The sequence below is a fragment of the Trachemys scripta genome, chromosome 2 (genome assembly GCF_013100865.1).
Source record: "Trachemys scripta elegans isolate TJP31775 chromosome 2, CAS_Tse_1.0, whole genome shotgun sequence".
NCBI lineage: Eukaryota > Metazoa > Chordata > Testudines > Emydidae > Trachemys > Trachemys scripta.
Genome location: NC_048299.1, coordinates 92348100 through 92368486, shown reverse-complemented (window position 1 = coordinate 92368486; position 20387 = coordinate 92348100). Strand labels below are relative to the sequence as shown.

At 40.9% G+C, this 20387-nt stretch overlaps 1 protein-coding gene across 1 annotated transcript in view; it reads right to left on the bottom strand.

Moving 5' to 3' along the window:
• HECW1 (HECT, C2 and WW domain containing E3 ubiquitin protein ligase 1) overlaps window positions 1–20387 on the bottom strand; it is a 381766-nt gene that overhangs the window by 43289 nt on the left and 318090 nt on the right. The window contains exons 17-22 of the mRNA XM_034759497.1: window positions 17837–17942; window positions 17465–17561; window positions 7919–8002; window positions 6637–6746; window positions 4069–4189; window positions 2072–2185 (exon numbers count right to left, since the gene is read on the bottom strand). Of these exons, the coding sequence (XP_034615388.1) occupies window positions 2072–2185; window positions 4069–4189; window positions 6637–6746; window positions 7919–8002; window positions 17465–17561; window positions 17837–17942 (632 nt within the window). The remainder of the gene's footprint in view (window positions 1–2071; window positions 2186–4068; window positions 4190–6636; window positions 6747–7918; window positions 8003–17464; window positions 17562–17836; window positions 17943–20387) is intronic.

The following is a 20387-nucleotide window of genomic DNA, read 5'->3' as shown; positions in this document are numbered from 1 at the left end:
ATCTCAACTATTTAAAAAATGCTTCATGAATGCATTAATCCCAAACAAGATGGATTTATTAAAAACAGACTGTCCTGCAATAATGTTAGGCAGCTTTTATGGTTAGTCTAATATAAACCTCCACACAGTAATAAGAAAGAACCACTTGCAGCCATAAATCATTTAATGCCAAAATGGTTTCTGAGACAGGCATTACTTTTTACATTTAATAAATTCAAAGGAGGTGGAAAATTCTGCAGCTGGATCAGCCTACTCTGTAATAAGGCTGAAGTTATAGTAGCATAATTGCAAGTGGCTGTATGTCTGACTCATTCATGTTGGAAGGAGGCACAAGGCAGTCTTGCCCACTTTCAGTGCTACATTTTGATATGGCCCTTTAACTCCTAGCAGCTCTGACTCTTAAGTATGCAGTCAGATTAAAGCCATGAAAGTGAAGGACATTGGACCAAATTATTCTTCTGGTATAACTCCACTGAAATGAGTGGAGTTACACTGGATAAAAATCTGGCTCAATTAATATAAAGATATGGGGCTAGATTCGCTATGGCTGGTGCAAGGTGGTATAAATTAAACCTGCCTGCTTCTCTAAAATCCCTCACAGGAGCCCTGCACTGAAGGCTTCTGGGAGATATATTAATTCAACACATTCCCTTCACAGCCAGCGCTGCCCAATTTATGTGTTGTGCTGGCTCCCCCTATGTACCTCACATTGCCAGGAACATGGGTCGTTGAGGGCACTTTGCACCATTAAATCTGCTCACCTCCTCACTTTCCACATTAGGGTGCCTCCAACAGGATCTTTGGCCTCAGATTTAAATGAATTCGATTTTTATGATTTGCAGGATACTATGCCAAACATGGTAGAAGTATTGGGAATTAGGGGGAAATACCTAGTAAAGTTCATTAAATGGGCCATTGTTAGCATATTAGAACCATTCTCCAGATGAGTAAACTGAGACAAAGGAAAGGTTAATGATTTACCCTTGGTCACACTGTAAGGTGGCTGCAGAGTCAGGGACAGAACTTGCCATAACAGAACTTCTCTAACTTTTAGATGACACTGACTCCATAGATGTTCACAAATTAAGGGGTTAATAAAGTCCATAATATCAACAGCACTAAAAGTAACCCCCTCTCTGACTGGTGATTTACTCTGTTTTCATTTTATCTCCAGATGAACTAAACTCTACAGAACTCTTCACTTGATCTGTTAGCAAGTTCAATCAGCAGCGATTGCTGTGCACTTTGCCAGCTGCCTCAATATCTTTGGAGCTGAAACTGTATCTCCCTTTTTGTCCCTAAATCTTTTCTGTGTTTCTATTAAGAGATTGTACGCACAACGCAATTAAAACAGGATTCCAAGCCTTCATTATTTGAAACACTGGAGAGATTCAAAATGTCTTTCTTTAATTAAAGTTTGCAGATGAAACCTCATGTAGAGCATAACTGTTGATCTGAGGCATTTGCAAGATTTGTTTGGATAAGAAAACAAATACTCAGCTGTTTACTGTAATCTCATCTGAACTACCAGATCTTCTTGGGTTTGCAAGATCAGCCAGGAAGTCTCACAAAAAAGGATGCCTCAAGAGATTTCTAGTACTTTCTGCTTCCGGCTGACAGTAACAATGACTCTTCTAATAGTATTTATGCTTCTCATTTCAGATAGGGTGAGTGAAGAAAACATTTTTTCAACCACAACAAAGGTTCATTTTAAAGAGGCAGTGAAAATTGCTCATTAAAGAGGAGGATTAACAACCTGATATTTACTTGGGCTAGTGCCTCACTTTCTCCACTGTCCAATGGGGATAATACCCATGGCACCAGGATGGTGAGTCTTAATCAGTTAATGTTTTAGAAGAACTCAGGAACTACAGAAGTGCTCAGCATGGAGAAGTACTAAGTAGTACAAAGGTTTGGGTTGTTTTTAATTTTATATAAACCAGTCCACCTCCCCAGAGGTAATAAGTAAAAACTAATGCACATCAAGAGAGATTCAGCCTTTTCCCAATGCCATACTTGCTTCGCAATGCAATGATTCTCTCACAATTCACAATATTTAATAGTTCCCTACCCTTCCTCTCCTACAAACGTGATATAGAGTTTGTTCCGCTGAAGCTCCTTGCGTGAATAAGCCATCACCTGATTGAAGGTGCCTTCCAGCAAGTGATCACGCCGTATAATTAACCTGCAAAAGAACATAGTAATAAAGATCTTGTTAACCAACACTGCCTGAAACTCTTGAGAAGGGGAGTCAGAGATGCTATTATCAAATATACATAAAGGTAAACAGATGCTATTAAAGGGCCAGACTAAGTCCCAGACTAGGATGCAATTCTATTGAAGTCTATGGAGTTATGCCTGCTTGTGCAAAGGCTGTTTTTGGCCTTTTATTGGTTCTTGTTTATTTGTTTAGTTAAGATTTACTCTATGACTGAAAGATAGATTTCTCCTCTAAGTGATAGTTAGGTTCAAAATCTTGCTGTACCCCAAAGGCTCTCCATCGCATATCCTACAGAAATTAGTTTTGCAGATGGGCCTCTGGCCTTTCTACCTTCCTGGTGTCAATTTTGATCTCACACTGGATTTACACCAGTGGACTTCCATGGCATTACTCCACAAGATACACTGATGTAAGCAAGGGCAGAATCAGTCCTTACCTATATACACTAAATGGCCCCATTTACTCTCCAAAACATCTTTAATTAATAGCCCAGTTTTTCAAAGATTACTTACGAGCTTGGCCCATTGTAAAAATATCCTCTATACAAGAAGTTCTTATTTTTCATGTATAGTTGAAATGTAATGACACTTAGTCCTTTTGGAATGTTCTTCATGTCTGCCTTGGCAGGACTATGAAGGGGATAACCAATGGCTAGAGCTCCTCAGACAGTGCAAGAATAGTTTGATGATGACATTTGCCTAGAATAAATTGACTGGTTTTCAGTTATATTTTCCACAACACATGGGGTTTGGTATGAAGCCAGCCTGATGCATGAATTCAACCAGATGCCCAGAAATACCTTAGAAGCATACAGTACGTTAGCCAATTACTATAACTATCCATGGAAAATGGTGCAGAGAGGCAAGCCAGCTACCAGGCTGTTTGGAATGTGAACTCCACAACTGAGTGACAGAGAATTACAGGGTCAGATCCCAAAAATATATTAACAAAATGAATAAAGAGCTAGTCTAACTAATATTTAGGTGCAATGGGGAATAGAAAGCAATTGATAGGACCTGATTTTCAGCAGTGCTGACTGAGCACCTGCACTGCCAGTTCAAATCAACGGGAGCTGTAGGTACTCAAGCCCACAATGTCTACAACAATCAGGGCCAAATTTTCATCCTGAGTTACACTGACATGTCAACTCAGAGTAAATCCAAAGGATTTGGAGTTACTTCAGAATTGTAATAGTGTATTGGCCCAATATCATTCACATTTGTCTAAGGCTTGGTCTACACTAAACCCCCAAATTGAACTAAGGTACGCAACTTCAGCTACGTGAATAACGTAGCTGAAGTTCGAAGTACCTTAGTTCGAACTTACCTCGGTTCACACGCGGCAGGCAGGCTCCCCCGTCGACTCCGCGGTACTCCTCTCGTCTAACTGGAGTACCGCAGTCGACGGCGAGCACTTCCTGGTTCGACTTATTGCGTCCAGACAAGACGCGATAAGTAGAACCCAGAACTTCGATTGCCAGCCGCCGAATTAGCGGCTGGGTGTAGACATACCCTATCATGTTATTTCTCTACCATTACTGGTATAGCTAGAAATACCAACATCTCCTTAAAATAGGTAGAGGAGGAGTGTAGGAACAAATGGATCCATGAGAAATAAAGCACCCCAGATATAACCCTCTTGTTGGCCTATTTTCTTGTTTACGTGTGTGTGTGTGTGTGTGTACACACACTTTTCCTGGATAAAATACATCATCTAATGTTTCATTCCTGACCCACGATAATGATGTATCTTCACATATATCCGATCAATCTCCTGATTCATTACTACAGTGACAAGACTAAGATGCATCATGTTAAATTATTTTAATCATTTGACATAATACTCACTTAATTTTACCTGGACCTTGCCCATATCCTTTGGCTTCAAGTTTTCGATAGAAATTGCGTAACTTGGCTTCAAAGTCTCTCCTATATGGAGAAGGCGCTCTTGCGCTAGCTCGCTGTAATCCTAGAAGGGAAAAGAGCAAAGTCATAGAGTTTAAAAATCTTTTAAAGAGGGTCTTATTCATACACCTGGTGTTTTCAGTTACAACTTGCTAGAAAATATTATATGAACTTTTATTGGTACATGTAGAATTTCTGAGTGCTCATTATTTTCATGTTCTATTTGTCATTAATGCAGCCATCAGTTACTATAATTCTGTGGTTCCCAACACTTCTGGACAGCTGCATCATCTTACCAAGATGATGGTTGTGGTCCCTTTATGCTTCCTGAGCCTTCAATTCTCATTGACTTGAATGGAAAGTTAATGGGAGTTAGGTGTCTATATACTCTTGAAAATCTCTCTCCTCACCATCTTCCAGGAGATCTCATTATCTGGCAGGATTAAACCTTTGAATCCAAAGCAGCACTTCTAGGGGGCCCAGGCCTGGCTGGGAATTGGGTTTTTCTGGGTTAACACCTTCTGTATATTAAAGACATTCAGCTATAAACACAGAAACCTTTGTGCCACAAGAGAGGATTTCTGTCAGCAAGAAGTCTTACATTTTCACATTAACTGTAGATTTTCAGCAATTTGGGACCTGTTTTGTTTTGAAGTCTGAATTCTGAAAGCAGCCAATTAGTTCTGTTGTGTAAATTAGCATCATAGCAATCAGTATTAGAGAATGGGATCCATGAAATCTCATTTCCCTATCTCTTTAGAAGAGACAATGAAAACAAGTCCTTTTATGAGAAATTTGGCAGAAAAGCCTCCAGAAGAAGGAAACAATTTTACATTTAGTTGAAGCACAAAGTATCTATGAAGACTCATTTGTAGCAACAGAAGGACATTACTATTTGACTCATGATAAAACAGAAAGGCACATTTATATAGCATTCAAGGAGAATTGCTGGTGAAGCTTCTCTTGTTCTGTCAGAATATTTTTTACATCACCCATTATTTTGGGTTACTGCAACCAGTAGTACAGATGAACAAATAGTACATTCACTCAAATCAATCATAGAATATCAGGGTTGGAAGGGACCTCAGGAGGTCATCTAGTCCAACCCCCTACTCAAAGCAGGCCCAATCCCCAGACAGATTTTTACCCCAGTTCCCTAAATGGCCCCCTCAGGGATTGAACTCACAACGCTGGATTTAGCAGGCCAATACTCAAACCACTGAGCTATCCCTCCCCACTGCCCTGTCATATCATATCATATCATATCATATCATATCACCAGCTTTCCACAAAAAAGGTTAAAAGCCACTGCATGTCTCTCAACACACCAATGAGTGAGGATATTGGTCAAATGTTTAAATCTCATACAAACTGGAGATCTGCCCCTATTACATCAGTAGTCGGTACAGGTGCAAATCCCTGCTGAGGACATTAAAACCCACAATTTGCACAGAAGTTTATCCCTGCTTGAAATCAGTGAATCCAGTGGTAACAACAGGAAATTTTTCAAAGATCTCCCCTGTGTAGACAAGACGTCAGTGTTTTTTCCCCAAAATATTAAGACTGGTATTTGCAAAGTCATCAGGGCATTTGGCACCCAATTCCCATTAACTTTAATAGGATCTGGATGTCCAAATAGCTCAGGTGGCTTTGAAAATAGCCTACACTGATTTAAGATCATATTCCTGGGATGTCACTCAAAATGACCACCAAACCAGTTGCATGGTGGAGGTGCAGGCAAATTCAGTCTCCTTCTGAGTTAGGGTTGGGTGTTTTAGCTAAAGGGAGCCACCTGCTGCTCAATTTCCTTGGCATAGACAATATTTCAGAGATACACAGAACTTGGAAACAATCTTCTACAAATGGATACCTTTCTGGAAAACATGCTTTAGTCAAACATAAGTTATGGGCCTCAATACAGGGTAACTGGGTGAAATTATCTAGCTTGTGACATGCAGGAGGTCAGACTAGATGATCGAATGGTCCTTCCTGGCCTTAAAATCTATGAATCTTGGGAGAAGGAGCAATCTTGGAAACACTGTCCAGTTGGATATTAAGTTTGGCCTACAGTTGTTTACTGGAGTTCTGAAAGCTTTGTCATACATATGTGATTTGGACTTTGCTTTTCCCATCTAATATCCATATTCAAGAATGTACTTACATGTCAATAGATTAGACTCAGAACTCAGAATCCCCTTCTCAGTCTAATCTCCCCTAACCATTTGGAAGCTGGGACCGTATTTTCTTCTCCTTGGACAATCTCTGATTCCCACCATGCTGCTAGCATCAGTGTCCCATGAGACAAATGAAAGTGACAGCATTCTGTGTATTAACCAAACACTCCAGCAGAAAAATTGTCTGGGGCCAATTCTCAACTGGTATAAACTGTCACAGCTCCTTTGAGGTCAATGAGATACAACAAATTACACCAGCTAAGACCCACCCATCTGTGATTATCAGATGGAGAAGCACAACAAACACAAGAGCTTGTGTTGTTTCCCCTCCATTTACCTGGAGAGTTCTGAGGTGAGGAGCAGGGCGAACAGCGAGGAGAGAAGCTGTAGCCAGGGTGGAAGGCAGCCTGCAAGGGTATGTAAGACATAATATCCTCTTCAAAGAGGCTGCAAGGAAAAATGATAGAGACAGGCCCTGTTTACGCTCATTACACAGGAAGAAGCACAAGGATTCGGTACAGCAGAATTCTGTTATAAGGATCTGTTTGGGCAGCCCTTCATTTGATCATGACTTGCAACATAATAATCAGTCCCTACAGATGCATAAAACAGTGATCTTCCCAACCAGACATGGTCTCAAGAAGCAAAGACTTCATTTTAGCATAACAAAGTGAGTTCCATTAGGCATTTTCATGCCAAGACAGTGCCAGATCAGATGGATGAGCCAAGGATTGAGGCAATGGTAAAAGTAGCAACACCCAGTGGTCAAAAGCAAGAACAGGGGATACATATTGATAGACAAATTGTTTCCCTTTTGATTACAATTTGTCTTGGTCATATATTTTGCTATAGCCACTGCATGGCGCTCTGACCATCTGCATCAAGGTATAGGTAGTGGGAGCAAGTCATATACTTCTTGCATTAGATAGAGTGGGCTATGTAACTCCAATCAAAAGCAAGTTGGGTGGCATGTGTTTTAGTGTAAACACAGGCCAATAGAGAAATGTAATCCTTCATTGTGTTGAGCCACATAAATTAAATTATTCTAGGCTCTAAAGCGCTAATTTCATTGGCGCTCCAAAAGATGCTAAGACCCTGCCTACATTATTAAGGCGTTGCCTCCAATACACAGTAATGGTTGTTCACTCCACTGTAGCTCAGCTCAGCTCTTCCTTAATATCAAATAGCCTCCTGGATAGCACTGCCAGTGGCATAATTGACATTCCTATAATCTGCATCTGACTGTTTTTCAAAGAGGTGTGAACCACATTTCTGCATTTCAAAATGCCACAGGAAAATTTAAAATGTCATTTCTAATCTGATCCTTAAAGCCAAAACCTTACCGTTCAGTGCAATCGGAGGGTAAAGTTCATTCTGCCAGTGGGGACTAGTTTCTGGAAAGTATGATTTGACACATATATTGTGGTTGAATTATTATGAAAACCAACTGGCTATCAGGACAAATGAATCCCTGTGTAATCATGATAGGGCCCTAGCAGAGATCAGCCTAGATTTAATAAATTCTGTCAATCACCTAAAAAAAACATAGGGTAGAGACAGCTAACCAGCTTCTTGCGTACCATAAGTGACAAAGTTCTGGTTTTGTTCCAATTGATTACCTCAGTAGAATTACTAAATCTGCATCACAGGACAACTTTTCAAGCCCATGTGTACCCTCTGTCCGAATGTAATGGATCTTCTCCCTGGAAAATTAATGACAAAAGGGGGGAAAGAAATCTCATCATTGTCAAACCATAAGATAGGGATGGGTTATTTTTTCCTCGCTGCTTCTTTAGTTCCTTTTTGCTCTTCTCAAAAAGATAGCAAATAGAAATCCCTATTGCCTGAAAACATTTTTCAAATCTGAACAACCAAACCTATAAAACAACATTCTTTAAATCATACCAGCAGTCTGTCCCCAAAGCAGGAGTCACATTTTAGAGAGCAAGATGATTTCCTTATCCCTAGAGCTTATGTGTAACACTGCAGTTGACATCATTGACAGATGAAAGTTCGCCTCTGTGGAGGCTATACCTAATATACAACATTTTCTTAACAGAGTTGTATGTATGCCCTATACTTTACATGTTTCAGTCCCAGGTTGGCCTCATTCATGCCTTTCCGATTTCTATAATAAAACTTGTAGGACAATTATTTATTTTAAAATTAAAATAATTGCTACATATGAATTTATTGTTCATTAAAGTTGCTTGATTGACAGCCCTGGGGACTGAAGTCCTATCTAGAAACCAAATGAGCCTGGCTCTGATCTTACTGACACTGTTATAAATAAAGAATAATTCTATGGAAGTCAATCAATGTAAAACTGCTGTGTGTAAGATCAGAATCAGACCCAATGAGCATGGCAGCAGTATTGTAACCATCAAACGGGCCTACCAGTGTGCCTCTAGAAAAAGGGGTAAACAGTGAGGTGGCAAAATTTGCAGATGATACAAAACTACTCAAGATAGCTAAGTCCCAAGCAGACTAAGAAGAGCTACAAAAGGATCTCTCAAAACTGGGTGACTGGGCAACAAAAAGGCAGATGAAATTCACTGTTGATAAATGCAAAGTGATGCACATTGGAAAACATAATCCCAACTACATGTATAAAATGATGGGATCTAAATTAGCTGTTACCATTCAAGAAAGAGATCATTGTGGATAGTTCTGTGAAAATATCCACTTAATGTGCAGCGGCAGTCAAAAAAGCGAACAGAATGTTGGGAATCATTAAGAAAGGGACAGATAATAAGACAGAAAATATCATATTGCCTCTATATAAATCTATGGTATGCCCACATCTTGAATACTATGTGCAAATGTGGTCGCCCCATCTCAAAAAAGATATACTGGAATTGGAAAAGGTTCAGAAAAGGGCAACAAAAATGATTAGGTGTATGGAATGGCTGCCATATGAGGAGAGATTAATAAGACTGGAACTTTTCAGCTTGGAAAAGAGATGACTAATGGAGGACATGATAGAGGTCTATAAAATCATGACTGGTGTGGAGAAAGTAAATAAGGAAGTGTTATTTACTCCTCATAACACGAGAATTAGGGATCACCAAATGAAATTAAAAGGCAGCAGGTCTAAAACAAACAAAAGGAAGTATTTTTTCACAGAATGCACAATCACCATGTGGAACTCCTTGCCAGAGGATGTTGTGAAGGCCAAGACTATAACAGGGTTAAAAAAGAACTAGATACATTCATGGAGGATAGGTCCATCAATGGCTATGAATCAGGATGGGCAGGGATGGTGTCCCTATCCTGTTTGCTGGAAGCTGGGAATGGGCGACAGGGGATGGATCACTTGATGATTACCTGTTCTGTTCATTCCCTCGGGGCACCTGGCATTGGCCACTGTTGGAAGACAGGATACTGGGCTAGATGGACCTTTGATCTGACCCGTATGGCCGTTCTTATGTTTCAATGTAAATATAAAAGGACTACTTCAAGGAGAAAAAGAATAAATCATTCTTCATGACCAATTAATCCCCGGGGTCTCTGTTGGGAATACAAACTTGTGTGTAAATTAGTGCCAATAGGGGTGGTTGTTTGGGGCTCAGTCCTGAAATATGAAAAGCATTCTGTCACTGATCAAGGAATCTTTAAGCATGTGAGTGGTCCAGTGGGACAACATTCATTCCAATATTAAGTCAAATGGGACTACTCGTGCCTACAGCTAAACATGTGTTTGAATGCTTTGGCGCATTGGGGCCAGAATGCTAGGTGCCTTGCAGATCAAGCTCTGTCCTTATTGAGGTTGCAGGAACAAACCATCCCAATGTGTAGAAAGAATAGTAAATATGGCAGGCGACCAGCTTGGCTAAACAGTGAAATCCTTGCTGATCTTAAACGCAAAAAGAGGCTTATAAGAAGTGGAAGATTGGACAAATGACCAGGGAGAAGTATAAAAATATTGCTCAGGCGTGCAGGAGTGAAATCAGGAAGGCCAAATCACACTTGGAGTTGCAGTTAGCAAGAGATGTTAAGAGTAACAAGAAGGGTTTCTTCAGGTATGTTAGCAACAAGAAGAAAATCAAGGAAAGTGTGGGCCTCTTACTGAATGAGGGAGGCAACCTAGTGACAGAGGATGTGGAAAAAGCTAATGTACTCAATGATTTTTTTGCCTCTGTCTTCACGCACAAGGTCAGCTCCCAGATTGCTGCACTGGGCAGTACAGCATGGGGAGAAGGTGACCAACCCTCTGTGGAGAAAGAAGTGGTTCGGGACTATTTAGAAAAACTGGACGTGCACAAGTCCATGGGGCCGGATGCGCTGCATCCGAGGGTGCTAAAGGAGTTGGCGGGTGAGATTGCAGAGCCATTAGCCATTATTTTTGAAAACTCATAGCGATCGGGGTAGGTCCCAGATGACTGGAAAAAGGCTAATGTAGTGCCCATCTTTAAAAAAGGGAAGAAGGAGGATCCGGGGAACTACAGGCCAGTCAGCCTCACCTCAGTCCCTGGAAAAATCATGGAGCAGGTCCTCAAGGAATCAATTATGAAACATTTAGAGGAGAGGAAAGTGATCAGGAACAGTCAGCATGGATTCACGAAGGGGAAGTCGTGCCTGACTAACCTAATTGCCTTCTATGATGAGATAACTGGCTCTGTGGATGAGGGGAAAGCAGTGGATGTGTTATTTCTTGACTTTAGCAAAGCTTTTGATACTGTCTCCCACAGTATTCTTGCCACCAAGTTAAAGAAGTATGGGCTGGATGAATGGACTGTAAGGTGGATAGAAAGCTGGCTAGATCGTCGGGCTCAACGGGTAGTGATCAATGGCTCCATGTCTAGTTGGCAGCCGGTTTCAAGTGGAGTGCCCCAAGGGTCGGTCCTGGGGCCGGTTTTGTTTAATATCTTTATTAATGATCTGGAGGATGGTGTGGACTGCACTCTCAGCAAGTTTGCAGATGACACTAAACTAGGAGGCGTGGTAGATACATTAGAGGGTAGGGATCGGATACAGAGGGACCTAGACAAATTAGAGGATTGGGCAGAAAAAAACCTGATGAGGTTCAACAAGGACAAGTGCAGAGTCCTGCACTTAGGCTGGAAGAATCCCATGCACTGCTACAGACTAGGGACCGAATGGCTAGGTAGCAGTTCTGCTGAAAAGGACCTAGGGGTCACAGTGGACGAGAAGCTGGATATGAGTCAACAGTGTGCTCTTGTTGCCAAGAAGGCTAACGGCATTTTGGGCTGTATAAGTAGGGGCATTGCCAGCAGATCGAGGAACGTGATCGTTCCCCTTTATTCGACATTGGTGAGGCCTCATCTGGAATACTGTGTCCAGTTTTGGGCCCCACACTACAAGAAGGATGTGGAAAAATTGGAAAGAGTCCAGCGGAGGGCAACAAAAATGATTAGGGGTCTGGAGCACATGACTTATGAGGAGAGGCTGAGAGAACTGGGATTGTTTAGTCTCCAGAAGAGAAGAATGAGGGGGGATTTGATAGCAGCCTTCAACTACCTGAAGGGGGGTTCCAAAGAGGATGGAGCTTGGCTGTTCTCAGTGGTGGCAGATGACAGAACAAGGAGCAATGGTCTCAAGTTGCAGTGGGGGAGGTCCAGGTTGGATATCAGGAGAAACTATTTCACTAGGAGGGTGGTGAAACACTGGAATGCGTTACCTAGGGAGGTGGTGGAGTCTCCTTCCTTGGAGGTTTTTAAGGCCCGGCTTGACAAAGCCCTGGCTGGGATGATTTAGCTGGGAATTGGTCCTGCTTTGAGCAGGGGGTTGGACTAGATGACCTCTTGAGGTCCCTTCCAACTCTGATATTCTATGATTCTATGGACACCTGTCTGCTGGGAACCTGTCTAAGATCACCAAGCCCATTCCACAAAAGTTGGTGAACGGCCATCTGATAGTAGCTTTGGGTCACTACTGACCTAAGGTGGAAACAAAGCAGTGACCTAGAGGTGAAAGGCTCAATATCCTGTTACAAATCTCATTACATATCCGCAAAGCTGTCTAGTCCCCATCATTAGTCAATGTTGTTCTCTGCTGAAAAAGAGATAAAAGCGTTTCCTGTTCTCTAAGGGATAAGAACTCAAATTACAGAAGTGAAAAAAGTCTAGAATAATTTGATGGCGATGATAAAAATTCTCAATTACAAAAATGTACATCTTAAATAGTGGAGGCATTTTTCATTCTCTCCCTCAATCTATTAGCATTACATTCTTCCTGGAGGCAGCTCTAATCCTTTACACCCAAAGAACTCTTTGTCTGATCTTCATAGGTAAATGATTAGTCATCAAGGCCAGCGAAACTCCCAGAGAGAAATCTCACCGGGAAAACGTGGATGTTCTGTTTTGTTACGCTGGTTACAGTGTGGCATTTATTGAATCCTTGGGCCAGATCCTCAACTAGTATAAATTGGCATCACTCCATAAAAGCCAATGGATAGAAGCTGATTTACACCAAATGAGGATATAACACCAAAAGATGATCATTCTGTTTCTTTTTTCTTTTTCATTTCACCCCTTTCATATAAGATGAAAGGAACAGGTGAAATACCTTGATGGCATCAAATGGTTTCATTACTTTGGAAAGAATTTTAAACACATTATTAAGTCCTCAGAGAAAAGAAGTGAAGACGGGAGTGCAATTTAGTAAATAATGTTCCTATGTTTCTGTAAAATATAGGGCTTCTCTAGCCATGGCACTACTGTTAGAGTTAAGAGTGAAATTCTGGTGCCATTGAAGTCAATGGGAATTTTGCCATTGTCTTCAATGGAGCCAGGATTTCACCCAAGACCTCTGAAGAATAAGATGGTAATTGTAAGCAAAGATATCTGATCTATAGAGTTTTTGCCATTGAGGCATAAATATAGTGGCCATTGGGTTGTCAATGTGTGCCCACAGATACCACAGTTCTTCCCTATACTTGGGTACCTGTGGAAAATAACTATAATTATATGGACTCCATTAGCAAATGCTGACTCTTCAGTGGTGACCACTGTAACTCAGGCACCTCTTCATTTTTTACATCCTGCTAACAAGGATTTGACTCTTCTTCTAGAGAAAATATATCTGAAATGTAGAACATGAAACAAGGAGGCCAACAGGTGAACTATAAAAAGAGAACAAGGAAAAGAAGGGAATTAGAGGGTAGAGAAAACACTCTTCTGTTTCTTTAGAGAAGCACAAAGAATGATGTGATGAATATGAACATGAAAAAGTTTTGCAATTGTTTTGTGTTTTTAATGAATAAAGCACCCACAAAATTACAAATATATCCAATGATTGTTAAAGTACAAATTATGGCTCCCCAATGCATAACTGTGCTTCCCTTCTTAGTGCCCCCATCCAGGAGTAACCCCATTCTCTATGAGTTCTCAAAGACAATTGCTAATGGTTCCAAGATTACTTCAGTTACTTCTTTAAGAATCCTACAGGGATCTTCATCCAGTCCTGGCTTGAATACACCTAACTTATCTAAATATTCTTTTAACTATTCTTTCCCTATCATGCCTTGCTTCTTTCTCCCTTGTTGTTAATATTAATTGTGTTGAGTATCTGGTAAAAAAATAACTCTTTTTGTAAAGACTGAAGCAAAGAGGCACTAAATGTCTTTTTGGTGCTGCCCATTCTCTAGCTCATTTAAGTTCATTCTTAGATGCTAAATGTATCTTTTGGTGTGCCGAGGTAGTATATGGCCAAGATCTTCCTGGGCACTTCACAGTTGGTGGATTATGGTTCTACATCCAGAATAACTGTCCATGAAAGGTTTATTACCTCAGAATTTCTCCAGCCTTCACTTTGTCCACCTGATCTCTATCCTGAATAAGAAGGGGTCACTCCACCCTAAGATGGATGCTGCAGACCCTGAGCATGCTGAATACTGAGAGAGGGTGAAAGTTCAGTTAATTGGCAAGAGCCAAGGAGAGCTAAGATGGCATCCTGGCAAAGAGCCAAGCAGGTGAGGCGGTCGGCAGAATCATAACTCTGAAGGAAACAGCAACAGTGAACATGTGCAGAGTGAAAGAGATGGGAGAAAGGTCAAACAGACCCTGCCTGAACTAACTTGGGCCAGTTTGGGGATGTTTCTTCTGGTAGCTGAAGATGAGGTAATGTGTGTTAGAACAATACAAAAAAAGCTGTGCTGGCAGGCAGTTAGTCAGTCAGGAGCCAGTGAGGAAGGCAGTAATCGGGAGAAGTTGGATGAAGAGATTGGAAATCAAGGAGAAGAGCTACTGGAAGACAGCTTAGAGTTCTGAGGAGAGCTCTGATGAAGAAAAGCACTTACAACAGCAAAGACAGCAGCTTCAGCAGCAGCCACAATATCAGCAACATTAAAACAAAATAACTAATGCACAAAGGACAGAGAAGCTGCTGGGAGTGAGCTGTGAACAGAGGAAGGGAGCTGTGACACTGCACCACAGATTCTTCATAGTTGTATGATTGTGATACGATTATAACATAATTGTGATGTATCTGGTAAAAGATATGTCTTGTGAAGTGACATTGGAAAAGTTATGACTTGCTTAATATGATTATCCTATTTGTGTGCATGTATCATTTTTGTATCTGAAGTTATGAATATTGATCATGTATCTGTATTTCGAATGTAGTTACACCTGGGTGATACCCACTAGGCAAAATGCTTCCAGTCTAGACAGCTGGTTGTGAAGGGCCTATTCAGGGAAATGGGCCATTAGGGGAAACAACAGGCCTTAGGAGAAGCTTATCCCCCACCTGGTGAGCCTTCCTGGGAATGTTTCAGCCACCCTGTAAGTAATAGCTGCTATGACTCAGCAAGGCAAGCAAGGGCATGTGACCAGACCACATAACACTGAACTCCATTTTGGTACCTGTATTTTTCCACAAATTGGACTGGGAACTGAGTTTGGAACAAAGGGTTCCCGACATATGGAAAAGCAATATAAGGCAGGGAGTGACTTCATCTCAGGGCCTCTCTCTCCCCACCCAAGAGAACTCCTGGAAACACCTGAGGAACAAAGACTGAACTGGGGGAAGTGCTGGTCCCAGGCTAAAAGGATTTCTAGCCTGTGTATGGACTTGGTGGAAACTCAGTCAGGGTGAGAAATTGCTAATTCAAATCCTAACTAGTATATTAGGGCAGTTTGTGTTTTTGTTTATTTGGTAGGTAATCTGCTTTGATCTGTTTGCTATCATTTAAAATCTATCTTTCTGTAGTTAATAAACTTGTTTTATGCTTTATCTTAACCAGTGTATTTTGAGTGAAGTGTCGGGGGGAAAATCTCAGCTTGGTTAACACTAGCTTCTTGTGCATATCTTTCCCACATTGAGGGGAAGGCAAACTATATTAATGTGCTTACATTGTACAGATCCCTGAGCAGTGTGAAATGGTATAATTGTGGGTTTATACTCCAGCAGAGGTGCAAAGTGGGGGAGCTGGGAAATTGGCTGTATGTTCTTGAGTGGCTTAGGTAAAGCACCCAGGTAACTCAGTTGGGCGTGTGGTGCCACCTGCTGTCATGTTGGGTGATAATAAGGTCTGGTGAGGCTGGCTGAATCTCCAACAAAGCAGTGTGAAAGAGGCCTGCCCAGCTGCAGGAGTTAGAGCCCACAGTGGTTCCCACAGCTCCCAGACTGCACCCTGGGGGTGACAACCCATCACAGGAGTTGACTGAGAATAAACTGCAACAGTAGCAGAGCTGAGCAACAATAGTGACTAAAGAAGAATACCAAAGAATTTATAAAGTAAGCCTGCCAGTTTTTAAATATAATTTTTAATGTTTGTAGTCTAGCATAGTATTATGTGTATGCTTGAAATGTGTGAGTGTTTTAATTGTATTTTACTTATGTAAAACTTAAAGTATAATTTAAAACCTGTGGTCAGAGATATGTTACAAACTGGCCATTTGTAGCAAAGCACTTCTCTTGGAATCATTTAGAACTATATGCTATTGTGGTTTGAATGTTTTTTTAATTTGCAATAAGGGACTGTCTCTTATTTAGAATTTTTAGATTACACTGTATTAGGGATTTTTAGTTACTTTAATAAAAAGACACTTTGTTTTGGAAGATATACTGCCTGTGTCAATCACTCTATCGGAAGGTTATAGCCGTGTCCTTTAGTGTTTCCTTAACAACCCCAGAAATTCATACCTCGTGAAGAACAGACTATGGGGCCGATAGGTAGATTATTATAGGGATATCCCAAAATACATTGTTTGGGGTAACAGGTTCACCTCAGGGCTGGGGACTCCTGCAGGCTCTAGGACCCTGTGAGATCGAAGGATCCCAGACCTCAGGCTACAGCCCAAGACAAGAAGTCTATACTGCAGTGAAACAGCCCCACAGCCTGAGCCCCGCAAGCCCAAGTCAACTGGCATGGGCCAGCCATGGGTTTTTAACTGCAGTCTACACATACCCTTAGAGGTATTGACCCATATTGACTTTGGAGATGTGATTCATGCAAAGGGGGAGTGGCTGGACTGCCCTGTGCCCCACTGATCCCTGGGTGCTGTTCTGGGCTCCTGGGGGCCACTATCAACTGCTGTCTGATATGTTGGTAGTTTATGACGGGGACCATCATAGTAAGAGCAGGTTCAAGATTGGGGCAATGCTGAGCTGCACTGTACACTCCTCATCCATAGTGAAGGACCTGGGTCTACATATTTATACTGTGCACAGAAAAGGTGAAATTTTCGAAGCCCCTAAGTGACTTTGGAGCCTAGGTCCCACTGACTTCCGCACTGACCTTTTGTTCTCATTGCTATATATTAATGACAAAACATAGAGTTATTTGACAGTTGATTTTATAAGCATTATGGGGTCAATCCTGCTCCCCCCTTCTCCTCTGCTGTTGGTTAGAATTGAATATGAGAAGCCCATGCAAAGGAATCAACAGTCCAACACAGCTCCTTGGATGTCCCTGTAGCAGAGTTTGAATGGTAGGGCCAGGTAAGGCCAGAGGAGAAGTGGGAGTGAGGCCAGTGGATCCACTGCTGTACAGAGCTACAGCCAGTGCCCTTACAGAGCATGTGGTGCAGAAGCATCAGCAGCATGAATTGCTACTTCCTGGCTGCAGCAATGGCCATGGAGTGGTATAAGGAGAGGATTTCTTTCTTTCCAGGCCCCATGGAACACCCTGTCTGCTGGCTCCAAAGCCAGCAGGGGACAGGATTAGAGACTGTTCATAGTAACTTGGAACAGATCAATACCTGAGTGCATGGTTCCTGGCCAAGCTTGGCTGACGCTCCTGCAGCATCTCAAAAATGTTTGGTTGGCGTAGAAATGCAACAATCTTGTCATTGTAAGCTGGAATAGATAAAGACCACAGAGGCTTTTCTTTACTCTAGCAGCAAGTGACACTTTTGGAGATGATGACAACTGTGCGACTGAAAATTACTTGTCAAATCGTGATAATACAGCATACAGAATAAAGCACACAGTAATACAATGTGATCACCATCGATATAATTTTCCCTGTCTCCTCATTAAGGAAGAGTTGGTAGAGAGCTAGGTAAGGGATATGATAGTTGAATGTTCCCGAGGAGCCCCTCTAGAAAGAAAAAATAGAAGGCCTTACTTACCCAGAGGTAATGTCTCATGATGGTGCTGGTTTCGAATAGCTGTTACTAGGCTGTTGCCTGGTCTGGTCAACAGAGAAACGCCTCTATTCCGGGAGACTTCCGATGCCTAGAATGAAAGAAGGAAAGAAAGAAATGTTGTAACTAGACTTTAAGCTACAACTTTTATTATGTCTTTTTACTTCTGTGACTTTAATCCAGAGTCATGAGATTGACTGATTCAGTTTAGGGAACAATTTTTTATTTCTTTTTACTGTTATTGGACAGAGTTTTCAACATCATATTCTAAAGCTGTGATATATGCTGCATAGTCCCAGTCTAGAGAAATTACACATGGAATCAACAACATGCATATTAACACCATAGAAATAATGTAAGCATAAGATTTCATGAAAAAGGAATGGCTTTGCACTCTGATGGTCAAATTTTTGTTCCGCTTCAAAGAGGCACATAATTCTGGGTTTGCAAATGGATGCACACTATGTCCTTGTCTATACTATACAATTTTGCCTCTTTAGCTATGCCAGCATACTTAGAGCAGCAATTCCTCCCTTCCCCGTTGTTGATGCAGTTATACTGGTAAATATGTGCTCACAGAGGTGTATAACTTATTCCAGTCTGACAAAGCAATATAAACTACCAGTGCCTCATAAAGTGCCTTATATCAGTATAACTGCATCTTTTGTAGGCATAACAGTATTAGTAAAAAGTCACATCCCTAATTAACCTCGTCATGCAAATCAAATTTTTAAGTGTAGAGCAGGCCTTTGCATTCAATTATTATATTTGCATATGCAAATACCACATACATGTAGAAACAGGTGTTTGTGCAATTTTTTGAGTAAAAAAATTAAGGACACTTTTCTTTAATTTGGTTCTAAAATATTCATTTGGCATACTGGGGTGGAAATTATTGTTGTAATAACACGAGGAAAAGACATATCAGAACAGAAAGGGGTAATATTCTCCCAGAAGTGAATGTGAGTAACTTACATGAATATATGTAAGAGGAATGCGTATGCACTGCTTCTGTTTATCCAAAGTGTGGATAAACAGAAGCAGGATGTGTCCAACACTGTCAATGGTTTGGGCCTTGTCTACATCAGGAAAATGACCCACTGTTGACAGTGATTGTCAGCTATGCTTTGCCCTGGATTTTTTCCAACTGTTGAAAAAAGCTGCCAGCGTAGACAAGCTGATAACAAACACTGCAATCAAAAGCATGACTGAGGACATATTTCACAAAATTTCAATCATATTTTCTGCAGTGGTGTTGAAAATGGCTTTGGTTTGTCCATACTGGCAGCCAAACAGTTTCCAACACCATTTTGAAAGGTATGAGGGGAGGAGGAGCCATTCCCTGCTCTGCCACAGACTTCCTGTGTGACCTTGGGCAAGTCACCTACAGCCAAGTATACAAAGATATTTAGGTTCCTAAAGATGCAGATAGATGCCTACTGGGATTTAAAAGAAAGCACCTAGACAAGTTAGGCAGTGAACTCCCACTGACTTCAATGGGAGTGAGGTGCCTAACCTGCTTAGGTTCTTTTGTAAATTCCATTAGACACCTATCTGCACTTTTAGGAGCATAAACACCTTTGTAAATCTGGTTCTTACCGTTTCTCTACACAAGGACACTCACGAAAATTAATCCAAATTAATTAAAGGTGTGAATTTAAACTGCACTAAAGCCCTGTATGAACACCCTTATTCAGAATTAAAGTGGTCTTAATTTGGCTTATTTTAATTTACTTCTAATGTAAACTAAATTAAGGCTACTTTAATTCTGAATTAAAGTACTAATATAGGGGTTTAATGCAATTTAACTAATCCGCTTTAAATTCACATTGTTAGTTAATTTGGATTAATTTTTGAGTGTTCCTGGGTAGACAAGCCCTCAGTCTCTCTGCATCTCAGTTCCCCATCTGTAAAATAGGAATAATAGTACTTCTGTACATCACAGGGATGTTGTGAGGATAAATATATTAAGGTTTGGGGGCGGTGCTCAGATAGTGAAGATAACATAAGTATTGACAGATTGCTGACAAATATTGGAGGAGATAGGGCTTACACCCTGAACAAATGTGTAAACCTCTGCCATAAAAAATAATAAAAAAAGAGAGAAAATAGAATGGAGCCTGAATCGTCTCTCACTTACATGTGTGTTAATCCAAAGTAACTTTATACTGAAGCTTACATTGATAACAAATCAGTGTGAGAGAAATCAGAATCAGGCCAAAGATGCATGAAAACACCAATTCCCAAAATGCTGAGGTGATAGTTGCTTATTTAATATTCAACAAATTGTAGTGCTTGGCAATAACTTCAGAAAGAAATTGCCCATATTCCAGTATTTTAGATTCTTAGCTTTGAATCCAGGCTCTGGACAATGCCAATCAGATTTCAGTATTACTGCCAAATATCAGGTCTTCCAAGTGGCTATATATGAAAACAGAGCAGCTAAATGTGACTAACAAGTCACATATAAAACATAGGTAGTGAGCATTAGACAATATGCATGTTAAACAAGAAAAAAAACCTTGGCACTAATTCA